Source organism: Sceloporus undulatus, chromosome 1 (genome assembly GCF_019175285.1).
Source record: "Sceloporus undulatus isolate JIND9_A2432 ecotype Alabama chromosome 1, SceUnd_v1.1, whole genome shotgun sequence".
NCBI classification, from domain to species: Eukaryota; Metazoa; Chordata; class Lepidosauria; order Squamata; family Phrynosomatidae; genus Sceloporus; species Sceloporus undulatus.
This window is the reverse complement of record NC_056522.1, coordinates 356013597-356034609: the sequence shown is the minus strand read 5'-3', so window position 1 is coordinate 356034609 and position 21013 is coordinate 356013597. Positions and strand designations below refer to the sequence as shown.

Sequence of the window (21013 nt, the reverse complement as noted above, 5' to 3'; positions counted from 1 at the left end):
ACAACAATCCCTTAAGAAGCTATTTTATTCTGAGCAAGTTCACTTGTCTGTCTACCCCAGTACTGTCAACTCTGACTGACAACAATGGTTTCCCAGGGTTTCCCATAGGCTTTGTCCTAGCCCTACCTGATGGCCTTCCTTCTAAGTACTAGCCACACACAACCCTGCTTAGCTTCCAAAATCACATAAGACTGAGTGTGTACTCAAAGCAGGGTGATAGTGGTGGAGAGCACTTTCTTGGAAGCAACTTTAGGAACTCTTTAGTTTTTTGCATTACATGATTGTTGCCTTCATAATATTTTCCTTGAGTTTCAATCTCATCCAGGGGTCACCCTTTCACAGTTTCCTGTAAAACTAATTGACTAACTAAAAACAACATATTAAGGTAGGGAACATGGTATGCTATAATAGAAACATGTCATTCTCAACTTGAGGGAGCCCCTCTTCTAAAATCATGTTAAATCTGTTGTCTAGTTTGATCTTCAGCATGCATATCTCAAAGAACAGGTGCCAACAGCATAATCCCAATAAAATTGGGTTGCCAAGATGGACATCAGCCCTGCCACATCGCCTCCCTGAATTCATGGACAACTTTGGCAGTGAAGAAGGAATTCAAGAAAGAGGATGCATGGAACAGAGTTCAGATTAACACGAAAGTAAGAGCTGTGATGGAGAACCGTTTCTGTGTCATTTTTCGTCTCTGCTTGTGTGACTTTTGTGCATTCAACTTTACTTGAACTCCCAGAGACTGAACAGTGCAGCCATTAAAGATGACAATTCCCACAGAAGGTATATAAGCCCAGTGACACTTAGTGTGATGTCATGACTGCTCTGCCAAATTTGCCAAGACTAGTCTAGGATGCAAACAGAGATGTTTCAGTCTGGTAGGTGTAGCACAGATCGAAAGGAAAGAGTTATACAGTAGTATATTATATTGTCAGTCAGCAGCTGCCCAATACATTTTTCTGCTTGAGGTGGAGCAGTAAGTGAGTGATGCACCTTGATGATTCACTCAAATCAACATTCATAACCATCTATTGTGAGTTGGGTGTCTTCCACCAGGTAGATGGGTTTTAGAGTCCTTGTTAGCATCATAGCCAAATGTTAACAACTGCCCAGCACTGTGAGAGAGTTAACTTGCATTAGTGACCTTGTTGAGTACTTTTTGCATTTGCTTTGTAGTTTGTGTCTAGGAAAGAACATGAAGGCTGAGAACAAACTGGGTGAGTGATTCCCCCCCCCTTGCTAATCTGCTTGTACAGTTCTCATAGTTATTGGGGGAAGGGAGAGATGAATTATATTTGTATGCTATAATTTTCCTTGTTTGCTTCTTTCCTATATAACCCTTGGGAATCCATCTTCCATTGGCCTTGCCTTGTGTGTGTGTGTGGTGATCTGACCTGGCCCAAGAGCTCCCCATATGTCCAGCAAGGATCATTTGCCAAGGGGTAAGTCTGGGTAGAATTTCTTTGGAGGTCCAGTTCTGCCATTGGCTGTGAGGGAATGCTTTATCAGCCAAAGGGCTGGAATACTTCTCTGCTGTGTACCATCTGCTGCATCATTTCTAATCAATAAAGCTTATGCTGTGGTTGTACTGTGTGTCAGTGTTCAGCACCAAAAAAACCCTTAGAGAGACCTGGAAGTACACATTGTTCTGGAACAAAACAGCAGCCAAATTTATTCTACTAGCATATAAGGGCCAGCCCAAAGTCCCTCTCTCCATTCCTAGCAGAAAAACATACAACTAGCACCAAAATAAATATGTAACCATTTGCTGTCCTTTTGTTGTCCACCCTAGTAATGCCGCTGTCTGTATGTAATTACAGGCTTAATAAAACCAGGAATTTTATGTTACAAATATTTTTTAATGGCCAAACCTTCACAGTTAGCTGTCCCAGTGAAATCACGAGAACTTAGCCAGAATCCAGGGATACGGGATCTCATTCCCAAGGTACTTGCTCCACTCCAAATAAGAATTTTGTCCAACCAATGAACTTTCTTTTACTCCCCAAATACACTGCAGAGGGTGAGACACTGAAAATCATTCTTGTGTAGAACTGTTATATTTGCTGTGTTTGCATTCTTTGGTAATTTTGCCTGCCTGCCCGCGCCCCCCCCCCCTTATTTTTTTTTTTTGTTGTTGAATGCCTAAACTGTATTTCCCCTGCAATGCTAGAAATTGGAGGACTTAAGTTAAATTTCATTGGGCAGGCAGCATTCTAATTTTGCGGGAGCACTGACTTCATTTTGTCCCCTCTCCATTACACCACGACAGGGCTATCAGATTCATGGGTAGGGGAGGATGTCACTCTAGTATAAACATATGATATCACAACTATTTTATCCCTCTTAGTGATTCATGGAAGGTAAGCCCAGCTGAACGTGAAACCTTTGTCATAAATTTCTCCAGCTTTCTCCTTACTGACGTTGTTAACGTTTCTGCACAGTCATCTTTCAGGATTAGAGCCGTGTCTATGAAAACAACCTGTCTCTTTTAAGACGTCTCTTTGGCCTCTTATGGAACAAAGAATCCCTAGCCAAGAACATTGGCTGTATAAGAGTCATGTTAAAAAATCCAGGTCTTCCTAAGATTTTTCTAGAAAAGAGGAAGGTGAATCATGAAAAATATTTTCCACTATATAATTTACACAATAGGTGGACCGGGGGTGGTGGTGAATTGGGATTGTATCTTCTATGGTGTCCTTCCTTTAAAAAAAAAATGTAACTGAACCCATTCCACGTTCCCTTTTTAAATGTAACTGAGCCAGTTCCACATTCCATGTTGCTGCTGCTTTCTTCACCAGTTTGGCTACCAGACAATGTTATCGTTCTGAGTCATAATGCAAATCCTTATGCAATCTGAAATTTTATATGCATTTATTTTCTGATAAAAAAAATCTAGGAATAAAAATTCCACACCAGACTTAGATTATTCCACTTACTTCTCTACCTCCCTCTTTCCCCTTTTTCCTTTCTCTCTTTGCTTCTTCTCTCTAGGCTCTGTTGTTTTCCAAACTTTTTCTCCACCTCCTTCAAACTCAAGACTCAACTTTGTGGTCCCTGATAATAGAGTCAGTCTCATTAAAAGCTACACTTGAAGATGCAGGATTTCGACCTATATTTTTTTAACTTTTGTAGCTGTACTCACTTTAATTTTTGTACAAAACCTTGAGTTCCAGGCTAGGAAAAAGGCATTATGTAAATAAATATGCATCTACTACTACCACTGCTACTAATATCCCATGTATACTCTTTTTGGCTATTACAATAAATTGTATATTACATAGACCATACAAAAATCTCAACAAAATTAAGAAATCAATAATAACCTGAGGCTATACATAATAAAGTATAGGAAAAATAGAAGTGGATAATGGTAAAGATCCAAGTTACACAAACCAGAGAGATAATAGGAAGCTCAGAAACAGAAACAGAATCTATAGAGACTGTGGTTTATTTGTAACAAGAAATATATCATTATACTGTACAATATATGTTAAATATAGAGCAACAAAATGTAAGACTCTTTGTTTTTAAGTTACTACATTGTGATAAAAAATAAAGTAAAAAAAGCAAACACTGATGTAGGACCTTAGCTCAAGGTCTTAACATACTGCACAGTCATAGGGCTATGATTCCACTTTAATTGCCATGGTTCTATCCTTTGGAGTCCTGGGATTTGCAGTGTAGGCAGGGCTATTTAGAAGTCTTGGGTCTAATTTGCACTACAAAAATAACGCACTCTGACAGCACTATAAAGGCCATAGCTCAATGATATGGAATTCTGGGAGCTGTAGTTTTGTGACACATTTAGCCTTCTCTGTCAGAGAGCTCTGATGCCACAGCATTGAGCCATGCCAGTTAAAGTGGTGTCAAACTGCATTACTTCTGCAGTGCAGAGTAGACCTTAGCTAGACATCTCTGGTGATGCATCAAATTACAATGCCCTGCATTCCACAGGATGCAGCCATGGTAGTTGGAGTGGAGTATTAGTGCTATAATTAAACACTGTGATAGGGCCCTTAGCCTCTTTGATTAAGAGTTCAGTCTATATAGCTGTTTTACTTGTTTGTTCTCTGCCTGAAGCAATGGGCTTTCTCCCAATCTACTCCATAAATAAAGTGAATGCTTGACTTATAATTCTAGAAGTTTATTTTATAGAAAATATATTTTATAATCCACCACAATACATGCTCTTACATTTGTCTTTGTGTGTATAATGGGCCTGCCTCAATGGTGAGCTAGCAATCTATGAATTCGAACATTTGTGGATCACCATGGTCCATATTATTCAATGGCAGCATGCACCTATGGACATACTGATGCAGACATGCACATATTGAATAATATGGGGCATGACCATCTTATGTTTTTCTCATCCATGCAGTGATGGTGAAACCAAACCCCTGTATATGGGAAGGGTCCACTATATACCTACGGTACTTTAGATTTATGAATGTACTGGCCTATTTTGGAGTAAAGGAGATATTTTGCTTTACAGCCAAGAGAATTTGATATTTTATATTCCTGATTTATATACTTCTTCTTTTCTCCATCTTCATATAAAGCAAGACTATAGAAACCCTTAGACTCAACTTCTGAAACACTGGGGGCAAGTGTTGCTGGATTAACTTTGTCTTGTTGTTTTTTTACCAGAACCTGCACTCTGGTGCAAAAGACACACATTTAACGCCTAAGCTCAAGACTCATTTTTGAGTACCATAACATAGGAGAACTCACATTTTTTTCACACAAAATCTATGCCTATTATCTGATACATTCTTCATCTTAGCAATATAATTCTCAGAGTTGGAATCAGTTTGATTCTGCATTTGATAAAAACTGGAATGCAGAAACCCTTGCCAATGTACTGCAAAGCACCCACAGATTAACAAATTGATCCAGATCTACTTTCTGCCCACCCCTGGCCTTTGCAAACTTTACAACTCATGTGAGATTCCCCCAAATTTCAGCAGCAATGCATGAGTCCACTTTCTTCAAAGTGGGGGAAACATCTACAACCCACTGCTACATGTAAAGTTTTGCCTTTTTCAACAGAAATATGCAAATGATGCTATCGTGGCAAGTTAACAGCAGACTTTTTCCTGTGATTTTCCACTGAGAAGGACATCCGAATAGTTTCCATGGTAGTCATTATTTGGACAGATGGTGCTGCGCTGGGTCTCCGACGTATCATCCTACTGTAGAGTTCTTTGGATTTTTTTCGGAAGTGTTTTCCCACAAGGACATACACTATTGGGTTAAGGCAGCTGTTGCTGAAACTGCAATAGGTAGCAATCTGTGTAGCCACATCAAGGGCTTGCTCATTGGCACAACCTGGAAGAATATCTATTTGTCTTAATGTCTCCAAGAATGTGGTGATCTGAAAAGGGAGCCAGCAGATGATAAATAGTAAAAGGACTGAAAGGACCAGGATGGTGGCTTTTTTCTCAGTCTGAATAGCTTTGATATTTTGGAATTCATTTTTTTGTAAAGCTTGGATGATCTGAATTGTACAGTAGATGATGACACAGAGGGGCATCAAAAAGCCCACTGTGTTAAGCAAAGTGTTTGTAATCACTACCCACTGGTCCAAGGATGGGTAATCCAGCATGCATGCTGTGATGTTATACTCAGGCACATATTTTAGGGACCTGAATATCAGAGCAGGAGAACATAGGAATAGTGCAGAGACCCAAATGATGAAGCAGTTTAATTTGGCACACCATGGTCGGCGCATACGCCCAAGTGACATGGTTTTCACTAAGGCCAAGTAGCGATCAATGCTCACCATTACCAAGAAGTAAATGCTAGAGTATAAGTTCATATACAGGATAGTGTTAATGGCTTTACAAAGGGGGAGCCCAAATGGCCATTGAAAATTACTGGTTATATTGACTGCCCAGAAAGGTAAACCACAGAGTAACAGAAGGTCAGCTGCAGCTAAGTTTGCTAAGTAAATTTCAGCCACCGTGCAACGGCTCTTGTGGAAGCACAACACGCTGAGGACAAACAGGTTCTCAACTGCTCCCACGATGGCAAGAAACCAGAGGAATACTGGTTGGATATCTAATAGCCACTGCCATTCTTTTGGCCAAAGGCAGGAGTTGTTTGTTGTTGTGTTTAATGGCATGGACTGAGTCGTCTCAGATTTCCAGCTGGCTGTAACACTGTAAAGGGCTGTACCATTTTCATCCATGATGGAAGCTGTTTCAGTGCTGAAAAATAATTTAAAAAAAGAATGGCTTTAGACAACTACTCATCATAATTTGCTGAAGTTAAATACACAATGTAAACCATGTGCTGGACATCAGTTTGCAAACAGAAGGATTTAGAGGAAGCAAAGAAAAAGGCAAACTATATTGACAGGTGCAAAGGGATGAAAGAATGAAAGAAGTTGTAACACAGTTAGTCTCAAAGGAGCTACCAGATCCCTTTGCATATTAATATTCCAGCCTAACATGGCTATGTCTTGGAGATATTACAGAAAACAAAACAAAACAAAAATTTAGCTAGGTCCACTACAAGAAATGAGTATGTATGCATGAGAAACATCTCGCTTCTTCTACTTATGAAGCCAAAGTGGAGCTGATAATAGTGCTGGGTTTCACTGCTCAAGGATTTCATACTGTGTATCTTTTGGGCAACTTATTCACTCTTAGACTGATCTTGTAGGATTGTACGAAAACTAAAGAACTGCAAGATGTTCTGAAGATTACGAAGTGTTAATGTAATAAACTAGTAAGTGTTATAATGCAACTGACACTTTGAAAACTGGAGAAAACTCCTCTACCTTTGATGGTTATTGTAGAAGAGGAAATTTTGGGAGATGTTGCTTGTTACCTGGATGTGTGACAAACAGTATCTGTGGAAATTCCCTCTTCTACACAACCATTAAAAGTAAAGGAACCTTCTCCCATTTTTAATCTGGTAAGTGTAACAGCAATCCAATGTTATTGACAAAAGCAATGACTAAAACATTATAAGTTTTCTGCCTGCTAGAGGGACAGATTAAAGGGACTAGACTAGACTCCTTTGGAAGGGTATTTTTCAGTCTAGGAGCAGCCATCAAGAAACCCCTTCAATATTTGTTACCGTGTACCTTCAAGCCATTTCCAACTTTTGGTTTTTTCTTGGCAACATTTAATACTATTAGTTTGTTCTGATTTCCGTAATACCTCCAAGACACTCTGTCACCTGGTGAACCTGTCACAGAGTTTTCTTGGCAAGGTTTGTTCAGAGTGAGTTTGCCTTTGTCTTCTTCTGAGGCTGAGAGAGTATGACTTTAGATGCCAACCCTGGTCTCCAGAGTTTTAGTCCATTGCTTAGACCACTACACCATGCTGGCTCTCTTGCCCTTTATATGTTCCCATTATTAATGAGTTCATTATTTAGTACATAACTATACCTTCCCACAGTGGCTGGGGAAGTCAGACAGCATCAACACAAGTGTTGCAGCCAGGCTTGTTAAAGAAATGAAACATGGCAGCCAAACTGTGGTTCCCAGTCTTTGGTCCTCCAGATAATTTGGACATCAGCTCCCATTTTTTCTGACTCTTGCAAAAGTGGACTGGGGCTTCTGGGAGCTGAAATCCAAAACAAATGGAGAATGAAAAGTTGTTAACCACTGAAGGAGGAAATATGGCTCAGGCTGTTGTTCAGTGAGACAGCAAAGAAATCATATTGGTAGAGAGGAAGTGGAAACTTAACAGGCTGGTACCCAGTTAGGACCCAACTTGAGCCGTTGCCCTTTTCCCAGGCTTGCGTTGTGGTGCCAAGGGAAAGCAGATGAAATTTATTCCCTTTAAGCAGCCCATTTCTCCATTACCAGTATTAGGAGGGTTGCCCCCTGCCACCAGCAGATAGCTTCTACAATCTTTGTTAGCATCCTGTTCAAATTTTATTCTTTTTTCTATAATTTCTATCCTGTATCATTAATCTAATCTAATTTAATTTAATAATCCTTTATTATCTAATTTCTATCCTATATTCTATCCTGAAAATATCCTTTATTTTCAATTATGTTGTAACGTACTTAAACTGTTTTTAACCATGCACTTTTCAGTAGAATCGTTGTTGTTGTTGTTGTTTTTAAAAAACTTTTGTAAAATAAGATTTTAGCTAAACTAATTTTAAATTATTTTAAGCTGTTTGGGATCCCAGGAAAAAAGCAGGATATGTATTGAACAAACAAACAAACAAACAAACAACAATATCCTGTCTTCCTTTTTGCACGGGACCATGAAGTCAAATGTTAACAGCTGTTCACTGGCATGAAATTGTTATTTTGTATTTGGTAGGCACTGCTGCAGAATGTATGCTTTAGTCTGCCCAGTCAGGGATACCAGATCCTTGAGAGCTCTTCCAGTCAGGGAACAGCCCAAGTGTACAAACTTGTCAGCTTGTTTGTACTGTTTTGATAGCTATTAGTATGGGAGAAAGTTCACACCTGCACAGTTCAATTATCTCTGGTTCTGCCTTGTACAATCTGGGGGTTACATCTTCTGGTTGCCTTTCCCTGCCAGTGAATAGGGTGCCTCCCAGCCCAGGGGACCCATTATCCAGATGTGAGGATGTGCAGTGTGGGTTGTTGTTCAGGGTACCAGAACCTATCAATTAAAGGACTGGAATGCTTTGTCTGCTGTAGTCAAATGCTACTCTGATTGGTGGTTTCTGGACTTGTGCCAGTCCCTGAACTATTGGCTGCCAGTCCCTGCTGAGTTTCCAGGAAAGCAAAAATGCAATTATAGATAATGGGCACAAACAAAGTGCCAGCCCCTTTTCTTCTTGGTTTAATCTCTTTTTAGTGTTTAATTATGTTTTTATGACAGGGAGGAGGGGTGGGGAACTTGGAATTTTTAATGCATTTCTCTTTTAACTGTATCTAGTTTTACTGCTGTAATCCCCTTGGATTCCTCAACATTAAGCGTAATACAAATTATTATTATTATTATTATTATTATTATTATTATTATTATTGATGATGTTTTGTCCCTTGCATCAGACAGACTGAGAAACACTGCTGTAGGCCACCTCCTGCATCTCTGGTACCTTATCTTATAGCAGTGATGTGTGTCACTTTTGGGTACTAAATGAAGTCTTGTGTAGGCCTGAACTTGCAGCCAGTTCCAGTTCAAAACAGCCTTCTTTCTTTCATGCTACTGTGTCTGTAACCTTTTTCTCCCTGTCACCATGGCCTACACCAGCCTTGTTATAGTGCCATATGCTTCCAGCTACAGTAGTGGTTCTCATACTTTTTGCACTTATGACCCCCTTTACTTCTACATGTGGATGTCATGCCCCTCCCACTCAACAGAGCATATTAATAAAAATAATTTGTTTGTTTAGTGTGCAAATTTTCATTCACACATTCATGTATATTCATTTTTAACATTTTATAAGGAAATAGTCCTCTTCCCCCTCCTCCTTCTTCCTCAGGCAGTGGCTCCAAGCATCCTCCTTAACTTTCTCTTCCCCTCCAGGAGAAAAAAAAATTGTTTGGGAAGTGGAAGAGGACAGATCAAGGTCTCCAGGCTTTGCACATCAGTTGAGCAACTCTCCCAAACAGTGGGGGTCCCACCTTACAGTTTTAGAATCAGTGGGCTACAATTTTGACTATTGTATATATTAATGTATATGTCTAGAAATTTTAATTAAAAAAATTGACCCAAAACAAACTGAGTTGACTTATCCATAGGTCAATGTAGGTACTGCACTTCAACTCTTATATAAAAAAAGAACCATCCTCTGCTGAAAGGCAAGAGTGTAATCTGTCCTGGAAGCACTGACCCCTCTCTATTCTCTCATGCATGCAGACTTTAGTATGAGCAAAAAGAGTTATGACTGCTAGAATTTTACAAGTTTTTGGGCATTGATTTCCTTCGCTTCATCTTTTACATTCTTTGTTACATGCCCTTAACTTTTACCCTTGATTTATCCAGTGGTCACATCAAAATCTATACTTTTGGCCCCCAAACCTTACACATGAGGTTCAGCTTGTACATGAGGTTCACTTATAGTCGAGGATATACTCTGTTACTGCTAGTGACCACTTCTTGTTGGATCTCTGCCTGAAGACTAGCATGAGTTTGACCAGTACTGGTAGGCAACACAGTCTGATGCCCCAAACCATTTGAATCATAAACTTGAAAAGATCTTAAACTTTGAATCTTCAGAACTGTGATTTCTCTCAATCTAAGAGATGTACTGGGTCTCCTCCTTGGATTTATTTTAATTTCCCCTTCCACCTCTGTTCCTTATAATAAATTCAATATTTCAGACAAGCATTCTTAATTTAAAATATTTTTCTCTTCCCTTCACTTCTGATTTTTGTTCGATTTTTTGTTTGATTTTGAAATCTGCATAAATCTTACTTCTTTTCTTTTCTCCACTCCATTTCTATTTTTTCTCTCTCTCTCTCCATGTACATCTGCATGCATGTGTGCCAGGGCTGTGTCATAGGAAAAAAAACACCTCTGTAACTTGCAGGTGGGGCCAACAATGGGAGAGGTTTTTCTCCCTGCAAGGCAGTGTTCCATTTACATTAACAAAACAATCACATACATATCTGCTCTGAAGTCAACCCCAATGAATTCACTGGGACTTACTCCCAGGTAAATGTGTACAGGATTGTGCCCCGAGACATTCTAAAAGGCTATTGGAATGCACAGATTTCTTATGAAAACCATGCATTATAAACTTATCATTTCATTTACCTCCTGGAACTAAAAGTATTATAAAATATTTTTCTTCCTCCATCCACCCACCCGTGTTTTTATCCTAGCAACAACACTGTGAAGTAGGTTAGTCTGACAGTGTTCTGTTATGGGGAAACTGGGATTTGACCTGATCTACAACATTCATTGGGAAGAGGGGAGTGCATGTAAGCACTGAGCTCAAGCAGTGACAGTGGATCTGAGAGAAAGATGTCATTTTGAGCTGGTCTGATAAAGACACGTTGGTTTTATAATGATGTATTATATAATATCTCTGTGGCTAATCATGCTGTGTACATGCAGGCATACACACAGATTCTTTTATTTATTAATCTTGGTTTTTCTACTGGGTTTTAGATTTTCCTAAAATTAGTACATAAATTCCATGGTTTCTCTACTTAAAATGACATACTTTCAACATTTCAAAGATGAAACTAGTCCTTAAGGCATGTGTGGCCAAGCATCATCACAACATGATCAAGATGGCAAAAGTTATTAACGACGAAGAACAGTAACCCAGGAAAGGCTACAGCAGTTTTGATTTTTGCCTGAATCTATAGGGAAGGGAGCAATTCCACTAGCCCCATTCACACTACAAAAATAATCTGAGATGAATCTGGGTTAAATCCTTGATGTTCACACATGCCCCAAATGCACTCAGTGCACTTTTGGGGGGGAAGGGGGCTATCAAAAAACTCACTTAACCTGGGATATTTGATACCAGTTTCCTGAAGGATCCACATCAATCCACATAGTCTTCAGTGTGAATAAGCTTCCAAATCAATTCAGATCACTCTGTATCAATCAAAGGAATGCAGGCGGTTCCATTTTATCCTGAAATGATGGCATGTGTTTATTTTTGGGTTACCCTGATTTGCAGCCACCACAGGCTTGTCTGCACACACCAAGATGAGTTTGGGAGAACTGTTCACACTGAACACACTTTGGTCAAACAACTCACAGTATGTATGACCACGTGGTTGTGTCCACTCCAGATTTTTCTCTGCCCCCCCTCACTTTTCCCCCTCACCTCACACCGATGTTGTTATGGAGTGCAGGTCACACACTCATGTGAGTATCTGGATTTTCTGCTCACAACTGGGATAAATACCGTACCTACTTTTGTCCCTCTGGATTAAAGCCCTGAGGCCTGGATTTATCCCCAATCATCCCGTAGATCATTTGGGCAGTTGAAAATTGGTGAGGCTATTTTATTTGGCCAGTGTAGATGCATCCTCTGTTTGTAGCAATTGAGGTAACCCAAGGGCAAAGGAGGAAACTACTAGTAGGAGAGAGAAGCAGGCACATTTTAAAAACAGCTGAAAAAGTGGAATGACAAAAAATAACTGGGACAATCCCTGGCAAATCAAGGGAGCTGGACAGTAGTTTTGTGTATTCTTTCTCATAAATAATTTCAGTCCTCTTGTTGCTTAACCCTACTGGTTTTCCTCTGTGAAATACTGAAGAGGAAATAAGAAGAGATAGTAACAGTGGCAGCTGCATAAACTGAACCTGCCAGCTGTGGGGCTGCATCAGAGCAACTTTCCATTTGCTGCTATGCAACACGCCAACGTCAACCAAAAAGAAATCTCAAAATTCAGTGTGCTCACAGCACTATGGGCCTCCTTTGCAGATATGTCTGCCTCTGCCTTACAATGCGGTCAAAGCAGGCACTTAAAAAATGACAGGCAGAGAAAGAGATGGTTGGAAACAATGAGCTATAAAACACACTAGAGAGGATGGATACAAAGCATGGGGAAGGCTACAGAGTACTGTGCAGACGACAGAATCATAGTAATGCCAACATTTCTTACCCTTATACCATATAATATGCTGCACCTGATGAAATGCCTACCCTTGACCAGAGATGAAATACAGAAGATTAACCTCTTTTTCTCCTCCACTCTACTCTCTATACTTAACCATGCATATAATTTGCTGCACAATATTTTCAGCTGCTGTTTGCTTTTCCTTCTAAGGAAGGAGTGGACCCAAGAACTGCACCCAATCCCCAAACACTGCATTTTTACTTTTTCTAAAAAAAAGCCCACCTTTAAAATACCTCCCTCTACAGAATGTGGGGCAGGGATATGGTGACAAGGAGGGGAGAAATGAGGCTATTGATCCTCAATTAGAATCTTCCTCAGTGAAAAGTCCCCAAATTTTTAGCCTTGCAGTAACTTAAAATTTCAGTCGAGCATTTAGAAAGACCATTTACCCATTCAGAAAAAAGAGGACAGGCCAAGTTACTCCAGGAATGCTAAACAGCACAACAGTTCAAGGTGTGTACAATTTCCAGTCTCTCGTTCATGCCCTCCAACTGTCCTGATTTGGTAGGGACAATCTTGATGACTTCTCTATCAGTCCACTGTTTCAGATGCATTTCAGCTTTTCAGCTGCATTTAAAATGTCCTAGTTTCTCTCTTCTCCTTCTCTTTTGTCCTCAGCTTACTTTAATTGGTGCAAACTGAATAAAAAGTGCAAAAGTAATTTGCACTCAGTTAACTCAGCAGTGGGAAGAGGCAAAGAGGGGTAGAATCTTGTCCTTCCTAGTAGACTCAGGAGTTGTCTGCACAGGTGAAAAAAATTCATACTCAGTTTGTTTCCAGTTGTGTTGGAACACATGATGTATGGCCTATTTCACAGTCTAAGTGCTTCTTTTAGGCTTTAATATGAATTTTAAAAACTCACTTTTTACTCTGCAGTTTTAGGAAAAACTGGATTTTCTACAAGTGTGTCAGGATTGGAGTAGAATAAGAATGGGTGGGTTAATTGGAGGGCAAGAGAATCTGGCAAGCTCAGTTTGTATCGCCTTTCTTTCTTTTTGTTGTGTGGGAGATTTTCCCATCCTTGAAAAGCTTGGGTCACAGAAGGGCTGCAAATGGGCTACAGATGGGAGAATGCGGTAAGATCCATAGTTGAACTTAAAAACGTGTTTATCCGGTCGGGAAAACGACGGCATAAAACCAGTATGATAATCTCCTAGAGGACATGGAGCAATGGATTCAAACTACAGGAAAGAGGTTCCATCTAAACATTAGGAAGAACTTCATGATGGTAAGAGATGTTTGATAGTGGAATACACTGCCTTGTAGTGTAGTGTAGTCTCCTTCTTTGGAGGGTTTTAAATTGGATGGCCATCTGTCAGGAGTTCTTTGATTGTGTATTTCTGCATGGCAGGGGTTGGACTGGATGACCATTGTGGTCTTTTCCAGCTCTATGATTCTATTCTATTCTTTTCTATACTTTTAATTGTTGAATATTTTCAAGCCGTCAATGGTGGAATCCGCGATGCAGAATCCATGGATATGGAAGGCCAACTGTATTTAGCACAGCACTCAGAAATGTCACTTTTTGGAACTACAGCTCTCCAAATCCTGCCAGCATGGCCACTGGGGAATTCTGGGAGCAGTAATCCCTCTTCCCCAAAGGGTTTCATGCTCTGATTTAGCTATGCCACCCATTAAATGATATTTACTGGGGTTTCTTTGTATTCATCTTTTAGATATGTGAGTGTAATCCCCCTGCTGTGTTCTTGGAAGCCTTCATCTGACCTTTCAAATGTGTTTTTTAACCCTACTCAGTAAATTATTCCTCAGTTTAAAAAGTGAACAACAACTGCACAGGATTCTTCTGCTTGTTTGCATCTCATCTCCCTCGAGTAAACAGTTTACCCAGGCATGTAAACAGTCACAGCCATTTGCAATGCCATCCCTTTGCAGATGAAGAAGACATTAAACAGAGGGACAAATTTATGAAACCATCACACACTCCAGTGGCCACATGCAGCTTTGGAGCAGCACAGGAAATGTGTCTTGAGTTGCTGAATTGGGTGGCTTATGGTGCAAAATCACAACATGACCCTTGTCAGCATGAGTTCAGGGCATCTCAGATAAACTCAATCACCAGGTGTGAATAGGTGCTTATGAGGGAAAAATTGGATTGGACATCTCAGTCATATAAACATGTGTACACAAGAGCTGCCTTGCTGAAGCTGGGTAGCCACATCTGGGAATGCCTAGCACAGGGATAGACAACCATAGAAGGCTATGGGCTGCATTAACTCCCTAGGAGACCTGGAGGACTGCAGTCCCCATGCTGCAGAGATTCCTGACTGTCTGTCTATCCATCTACACAAACACACACACACACACACACACACACACACACACGATAGGTAAACCTATCATGAGGTTTTCTTGGCACGTTTCTTCAGAGAGGGTTTGCCATTCCCATTCTCTGAGGCTGAGGGTTTACATGGCCAAGGAGTTTATCACACTGGGGCTAATTTGGCATTAGAGAGAGATTAGAGTGTGTTTAAGACATCCCACAAATAAAGTAGAAATGGTAATTGTGCAAATGATTATCACATGCAATTGCGCAAATAAAGCAATATCGAAAATGCATTGTTGCTGAAATCATGTAAGTAAAAAGATGTGTTTTAATGCTTCTTTGTGACCACTTTAATGGTGGGTTTTGTGCGATATCGTGTGAAATTGTTTCACGTAATTACGTGATTTTTCCAGGATATTCATGGGATAAACTCCTGATCTCCTTTGTGTGATAAATTCCCAAGTCAGGATTCGAACCATGGTCTCTAGAATCAGTCCAACTCTCAAACCACTACACTACGCTGCCTATATTCAGAGAACAAGGGGTATTTTCACCACATTGTTGGGCCAGTCTGTGCCATTTTAGGCTCAGGAGAGGTCTTTTTTTAAACAACCAAAAGTGAGTAAAAGTCACTTTCCGTTTCAAAAAAGGCTTCGCTTGGGCCTAAATTGGATAAGGTGGCCCCAAAACATGATGGAAATGCGATCCACATCTCCTACAGATCATTTCAGGACATTTTATGCGAACAACCCAATTCAGAATGGTAGAGGCACTGACAATGAACTGGGAAAAAGACTTATTAATTGATACAGACAAAATTAAAATTTGGCTACAAGAAATTGTTAATTTTAAAAATACAAATGTAAAAGAACAACAAATGAAAATGGTTGGACAATGGTACAGGACGCCACATCAATTAGCATTTATAAATGATAAATTTCCATCAAAATGTTGGCATGGATGCGTAGCTAAGGGAATTTACATACACATGTGGTGGGAATGCCCATTTGTTCAAGAATTTTGGACAGAGGTTAAGAAATAGATAAATATAATAATAGGGATAGAGATACAATTAAGCAAAGAAAGTTGTCTAACTCTCAATTTAGGGGAATTAAGATTAAATAGTAATCAAAGATATGTAATAAAACAATTTCTAAAAGCTGCTCATGGAGTGATTGCTTGTGGATGGAAAAACAAATCAAATTGGAATAAGTCTTATTTGTTTAAATATATAAAAATACATATTATTTGATTTCCTTAGGGAAAGAGGACTTAAATATATTGGGGAAAGTAATAAAGAATCATGGAAAGATAAATAGGAAATTGTGATTAAGAAAGTGGAAGGTAAAATGAGGTATGAAGAAGTAAACAAATATAATTAATGATATTTTCCACATCTCCGATAATGATTAACTTGATTGGAATGTATTTCCCTCAATGCTATTTTTGGGAGGGGGAGAGGGGAAGAAAAGCATATTATGAAATGTGAATTGTATAATTTGAATTATGTACTGTATAATAAAAATTAATTTGTTTTCACTCTAGGTAATAGTGTTCTTTCTCTGCTCCTTGTTCTTGTTTTTCGACCCCGGATTAGTGCAATATATTGTCTTTTTCTTGCCCCTAGTGAATTGTGATTTGTATAGATTCCCGTTCCTACCCCTAGTAATGATGTTTTTAAACTTTTTATATTGTGATGCTTTATCTGTATTTTATTGTTTCTTGTCTTGTAAGCCGCCTTGATCATGCAATTGGAAAGGCGGGATATAAATAAAAATTATTATTATTATTATTATTTAAAAAAAATAAAAAATTTCAGGGCATTTTTTTTAAATGTGCAAATCTGCTGGAAATATCCTCCACACCCCAAAGGGCTTCTGGGAGCATTTTGGAACAATTAATACCTGCAGGCCCCTGGGGACTGTATGTGTCCTGTGTGTGTTGTGTTTCTTCAAGTCATTTTCGACTTTTGGTGACCCTAAGGTATAACAAAGGTATAACTCCAGTCCATGACAATTGTCACTTCCATTTCTGAAAATAGCCCCTTCCTGTGCCTTCATTATGTTGAAAGACAGAGGCTGCTGCCAAATTGCAGAATTAATGCAATTTGATACAGCTTTAACTGTCATGGCTACATCCTATGGAATCCTGGAAACTGTAGTTTGTTGTTGCACCAGAGCTCTCTGGCAGAGAAGGCTAAATGTCTCCCAAAACTACAGTTACCAGAATTCTATAGCACTGAGCCATGGCAGTTAAAGTGGTGTCACCCTGGATTATTTCTGTAGCGTGGAACCAGTGCTCCTGACTGTTGGGAGATTTTGAGTTTTATAATCTAAAAATGTGACTTTACCAAGCTATGATTAATACATAGGATTAAAGATATGTTCTCTCAAACATTAATACCACTGAAAAATCCATCAATGTATTTTAAAACATATCTCCAGTTGTTTGAACAGAATGAAGGTCAAGGGCTGTTAAGATGTAATTACTTTTATGAAAACCCTTTTTCATCTGCCTTTTTTCTTCTTTCTATACAAGCAAACAGATATTTCCTTACATTTAATATTTGTCTTTCCTACGTTGCTCTTCACAGATGGAAGGTCTTTTCCTTTGTGTGTTTATCTTGTAAGTGCCAAGTAGAATACAAATGAAATGGAATTTTTTTCCCCAGAACAAAACAGGATGACAAAAAATAATTGCCAATCTAATTCTTGCACATTAGCTCAGCACCAGCTGAGATGCAAGGTTAGCTTTGTTTAAAATAACACACCACAAAAAGCATCCAAAGTCAAGTGGAGAGTTCCTGCCGTAACATCATTTTAGTCCCATGGTGGGTGGCTTATCTCTATAGCTTGGACAAATGACAGCTCCCAGGATCTCCTAGGCTGCATGTCTCAAATCCTGCAAGACATAAAAATTCATCTGAGGATCCAGTTTAAAATAACGGCAAACCAAGGGGAAGAACTGGCCACCCTCTGGAATATTTTTTGCTTTTCCAACTGACTATTTTAGCATCTGAAATAGTGGCCCCATACAGACAGGCCAAAATAAAGCTGCTTCAGGTCCCTTTGGAGGTATGTTGTTTAATGCATGGCTTTGGCGCGGCTTCCGGACTCTTAGGACGCATGCATTATTTAAACACCATACCTCCAAAGTGATCCGAAGCAGCTTTATTTTGGCCTGTTTGTATGGGCCCACCGTGTCTCTATGAGCCTGCCTGAGTTTGAAGATAGGCATTTGGGTGAGAATCTTCTTGGTGGCTGCTCTCAGGTTGTGGAATTCCCTTCCATGGCTGGCCCTCTTTGCTGCCAGGCAAAGACTTTCTTATTAGAGCAGGCCTTTGGCTTATACAACAGGCTCTTGGTATCCAGGGCCCCCTGTGGATACCAAAATCCATGGAAGTTCAAGTCCCATTACATACAATTTTGTAGTAAAATCAAAGGGCCACTTTGGAAGTATGCTGTTTAAATGACAAACACATCTTAAGAGACCAGATGCTGTGCCAAAGCAATAGGACTGGAGCACCTTAGGACTGGAGCATGGCTTTGGTGTGGCTTCTGGCCTCTTAAGACGCAAGCAGCATTTAAACAGCATATTTCCAAAGTAACCTGAAGCAGTTTTATTTTGGCCTGTTTGTTCAGGCCCAAAGTTTGCTTTTTGGAATTAAAAAAAATGGAGCCATGGATGGTTTAATCGCAGATGCAGAATCTGTGAATACAAAAGGCCAGCTGTAATTTGTGTGGCAGAAAAGGTTTTTAATTGGGTTGCACATTTATCTCCCCCCCCCCTTGTTGCCATGCTATAATTGTGTTTTATATTTTTTAAACATTATATCTTTAGCAGAATTGTTGTTCAATTGTTTTTTAAACATTTGTTTTTTAATTACATTTGTTTAAACATTTGTAAACATTTGTAACAATGCAAAGAAAATGGCCAGCATCCATAGGTTTTTGTGGGTTTTTTTTGGGGGGGGGGGGCTATGTGGCCATGTTTATTCCTGAGTTTATTCCTGACGTTTCTCCTCTGTGGCTGGCATCTTCAGAGAATGCTCTGAAGATGCCAGCCACATATGCTGGCAAAACACCAGCAATAAACTCTTCTAGGACATGGCCACATAGCCTGAAAAAAACCCACCAAAAACTATTTGTAACAATATTTTTAGCTGTACCCTGTGTTTTTAATCAGGTATAAGCCACCTTGGAATGCTTAAATATCCTAAAGGCTCCAGATCCCATCTGATCTCAGAAGCTAAGCAGGATGAACTCTGGTTAGTACTTGGCTGGGAGACTGTCAACGGATACCAGGTGCTGTAGGGAATATTTCAGAGAAAGGAACTGGCAAAATCATCTTTGAGTATTCCTCACCTTAGAAAACTTTATGAAAATGATGGGGCTGCCATAATTTGAGAGGCAACTTGAAGGCACATACACACACACAAACCACCTTGGATGCTGCACAAGGAGAAAGGTGGGAGAATACAATATAATATGATTGGTGAATTCACCCCATTCATCTTTCTTACTGAGTTTCATGGCAAAGCAACTGTACCATCATAAATACTAAGTTTTTTTGTGGGTTTTTTTGGGTTATGAGGTCGTGTTCTAGAAGAGTTTATTCCTGATGTTTTGCCAGCAGCTGTGGCTGGCATCTTCAGAGAATGCTGGCATGGAAGGGAGTGGGGTATATATATTGTTGGTTGGGAGGTAGCTATTTACATGTCAACCTGTGTATTGTTCTGTTGTTGAATGACAAAGTCTCAGGGTGTCTATTTAATTAATGATCCATTGTCTGCTGGAAACCCCTCACCCTGGGTGGTTTTCATTTGCATTTGCTGGGTCTTGAATAAATCGCTTCCTTTCAACCAACAGTATATATAACCCAGTAGTGTCAAATGGGATTATTTCTGCAGTGTGGATACAGACTTAATGGTTGTATTTATTTGTATTTTGTAGTTTACACTAGGTTTTACTAGAATAGATCTGTTTCTTATCTGACTGCTAGGACTCTCCTGCCCATTTTTCCTGGAGTACTGCCTCACTGCAGGATTATCCCATCTATTACCACATTTCTGAAAGCTGTTATGGGGGAAGCAAAGGTCAGTGTACAATTGCGTGCGGACAGCAGCTCAGCTCAACCACATGCCAAAATGTTGCATTTTTTGGCACTGATTATTATACACAGGATTCTTCCTTGCATGCTTGCTTTTTCTTGCTTGCTTTTTATTTATTTATTTCCCCTGCTGTTTGCCTGTCTTACTTGCCTATGAATTGCATGACCCAGTCCCATATAAATCAAAGTCTGAAGGCCAAGGTAGGCAACAATTCTTTAAATATATGACTGATGTCCATGGATGTCTATGCCAAATAAAACATTTTAGTTTTTAAGATGGCACAAGACACTATACAGTGGGAGCTGGTGGCTCTCTGACATCAGAGTGATCACATGCCATTGCTTTTTAAAAACATTTGCTGCATTTTGCTGATTTTGCTGGCTATCCTCCGGGATTCCCCCCAAAACAACAACAACAAGAGAAGACCATTTGAGAGGTGACTGTTGCTCTGTTCTGAACCCTTCAAGTCTACTTTAGTCTCACAAACAGTTTTCACAGGTTTTTAAAATGGCATGAAAACCCTGCAAACCCTGAGGAACAAAGATTTATACAGTGGGCCCACGGCATCCACTGAAGTGTGGTTTCCAGACCCCCTGTGGATACCAAAATCTGTGGATGCTGAAGGCCCATTATATACAGGTTTTATTTTTTTATTTTTTGGGGGGAAATATTTTCAAGCTGTGGATGGTTGTATGCATGGATGCAGAATCCATGGATAGAGGGCTGACTGAATTGGTAGCAATGCCATTGTTAAACCATTATCAATTCTCTTTAAAAACATTTTTTTAAAAGATGGTGACAAAAAACAGTTCAAGTTACATTCCAGTATCAAGCAGCGTGAGAGGAGTGGGGTATTTTTGGTCCACTAGATGCTGATGAGCTATTATGTAGAGGAGATATAGCCATAGCCAGATATCTGAAAGCCTGTCACACAGAAGGTGGAGCAAGTTTGTTTTCTTTTGCTTCAATGATAGGACGGGTTACAAGAAAAAAAGATTTCAACTAAACATTAGGAAGAAATGTCAGAGATGCTATGGATTTCCTGCACTGGACAGGGGCTGGACTGGAGCACTTT

At 39.6% G+C, this 21013-nt stretch overlaps 1 protein-coding gene across 5 annotated transcripts in view; it reads right to left on the bottom strand.

The window, feature by feature from the left end:
• Positions 1-4606: 4606 nt before the first annotated feature.
• BDKRB2 (bradykinin receptor B2) overlaps positions 4607-21013 on the bottom strand; it is a 37093-nt gene continuing 20686 nt past the window's right edge. For 3 of the 5 annotated variants that reach the window (XM_042444889.1, XM_042444891.1, XM_042444888.1), the window contains one exon: positions 4607-6218. In XM_042444889.1, the coding sequence (XP_042300823.1) occupies positions 5075-6199 (1125 nt within the window). In that variant the 5' untranslated portion in view covers positions 6200-6218 and the 3' untranslated portion in view covers positions 4607-5074. Of the gene's footprint in view, positions 6219-7408; positions 7587-17598; positions 17730-21013 lie in introns of all 5 variants that reach the window. The other 2 variants (XM_042444892.1, XM_042444890.1) reach the window with 2 other exon arrangements.